Here is a 2,311-nt window from a genome sequence, read left to right as displayed (position 1 = left end):
AACTTCTGGGTGACTGAAGCAGCAGGAAGGATTGGTGAACAGAATGCGGAAAATATCCTATTTTAAGATCATTTTGTGTATGTGTATGTGCACACGCTTGTGTCTGTTTTCAACAGAGACAGGGTCTCACTGTGTAGCCCTAACTGGTCTGGTCTGGAGCTAGCTATGTAAACTAGGCTGGCCTCAAACGGAGATCTTCTGCCTCTGCCTGCCAAGTTCTGAATTTTAGGCAAGTTTTCTGCCAACTGCGCCACGTTTGCAGCCCCCAGTCACTTTTTGTGTGTGTGTGTGTGTGTGTGTGTGTTGTAGGGGATGGGATCCAAACCCGAGGTCTGACACACCAGCGAAGTGATCCACCGCCAGGCCACACCCTCAGCCCTCCCACTCCATCCACACCTGGGGCTCATCGTGAACCTCTGCACACTGAGGGCGTTCTGCATACACCTGCTGCCAGACCAGCACTTTCCACACCCTGGGGGGCATGGATGAATGTGGTTTGGGGCCAGGCTGGCAGACTAGGCACAGAGCAGTGGAACCTGCTGGGAAGCACAGCACAGAGCGTGTTTCTTTGTCAGGTGCTGGCCTGTTCCCCACTATGCTCTTAAGGAAAAGCAGCTGGTATACAGAAGTAAGACCATTCAAAGTGTTTATTCTTCAGCCCCCTTCACACACACCACCTACAAGACCCCGAGTCCCAGGCTCTGGACTAGAAAATGAAGGCACTGTGTCAGAGTAAAGGCCTAGGTGGCTTTCGGGGATTTGCCTACGTACTGGTGTGGCAATGGGAAGGCACTCCTGTTATTGGCCACTGGGACTCTGGACTTCCAAGCAGAGGCCTCTACCTGCTGGGTACAGGGGTTGTCAGATGCCAAACAGGGATAGGGGGTGGAATGAGGTTGGACTGCCCTATCTGCAGCATCTGCCCTATGGACTACAATCCCCAGAAGGCACAATGACAATGCCGAGCCTCGTTCTGGGAAACAGAAGAGACGGGCTCAAGAAAGCACCCCCAAGTCGATCAGAAAGCCACCGAGTTGCACGGCACTTTGCTCCCGGGCAGTCAGTGGGTACAGATGAGGAATGGCTTGGGGTGTGCCCTGACAGGTGACTGAGACGTCACAGTGGCCACATCAATCCACTTCTCACAGCCATACAGTGGTCTACCTTGTCCCAGAAGAGGGACGGTCTCAGAGCTTGCTCCGCGGGGCTTCAGGCAGGGGCCGCTGCAGCCGCCACACCACCCTGACTGGTTCAGTGGCATGGTCCAGCTCTCGGAGAGCAGCCAGGTCACCAGTTTGGCTGTACTGCTTCAGGGCTGGCTGGAGCACTGTTACGGGAATGCTGAAGTTCAGGTGTGGGTAGGTGGCACCCGTGTTGTTGTCCCGAGTGTTGCTGGCAACGATGCCTGTGGGGGTGAGAGCAATGGGAACATGAAGCAGCGGATGGGGTGTCCATGGCACAGGGAGGATCTTCTCCCTGAGGAAATCTTGGGGACCCTCTGGGCGTTTGGATCCCCCTCCCCGCCCCATGACAGGTGCTGAGCTTCCTGCCATGGCTTCCGCTCCTCATACCTCACCCACCACTGGTCACGCTCTCTCTCTCACACCATCCATATAAAACAGCCTAACTCACGCCTTTGGTCATCTTTCTCTCCCGCCCCAAAGGGCAGGATTCAGTGTGTGTTCCCACAGCCTGTGCAGAGGCCCTGAAAACAATGAGTAAATGAACCAAAGGCAACAAGTGAGCCAGACTCACACTGCTCTCACCTGCTCTGCTGGCTAGCTTTATGTCAACTTGACACAAACTAGGTCATTTTGGAAAAGCGAACCTCAGTTAAGAAAATGCTCCTAACACATGGCGGCTTTTCTTGATTGATGCGGGAAGGCCAGCTCACTGTGGGTGGGGCACCCCTGGCCCGTGATACGAGCGGCTCTAAGAGAACAAGCTGAGCAAGCCATGGAGAGAGAGCCCGGAAGCAGCACTTCTCCATGGTCTCTGCATCAGCTCCTGCCTCCAGGATCCTGCCCCGTTGGAGCTCTTGTCCTGACTGGCTTCTGTGATGGAAGTAATGTGATGTGTAGTGAGTGTAAGCAAGGCAGCGCCCCCCCCCATGTTGTTTTTGATTGTGGTGTGTACCACAGCCCCACAAACTCCGAGCAAGAAGCCTCAGGAGCTTTTTGGTTTTTTTTAAAGAGCATTTTAAGGGTTAAAGAGACTGCTCAGCTGTGAGTTCGAGACCAGCCTGGTCTACAAGAGCTAGTTCCAGGACAGGCTTCAAAACCACAGAGAAACCCTGTCTAGAAAAACCAAA

The 2,311-nt window shown here is 54.0% G+C and overlaps 1 protein-coding gene across 1 annotated transcript in view; it reads right to left on the bottom strand.

Annotated features, from left to right (window-relative positions):
- Positions 1–626: 626 nt before the first annotated feature.
- Positions 627–2,311, bottom strand: part of Tysnd1 (trypsin domain containing 1) — an 8,763-nt gene continuing 7,078 nt past the window's right edge. The window contains exon 4 of the mRNA XM_005360096.2: positions 627–1,405. Within this exon, the coding sequence (XP_005360153.1) occupies positions 1,188–1,405 (218 nt within the window). The 3' untranslated portion in view covers positions 627–1,187. The remainder of the gene's footprint in view (positions 1,406–2,311) is intronic.

Source organism: Microtus ochrogaster, linkage group LG2, assembly GCF_000317375.1.
Source record: "Microtus ochrogaster isolate Prairie Vole_2 linkage group LG2, MicOch1.0, whole genome shotgun sequence".
Lineage (NCBI taxonomy): Eukaryota > Metazoa > Chordata > Mammalia > Rodentia > Cricetidae > Microtus > Microtus ochrogaster.
This window is presented reverse-complemented; position numbering and strand designations above follow the sequence as displayed.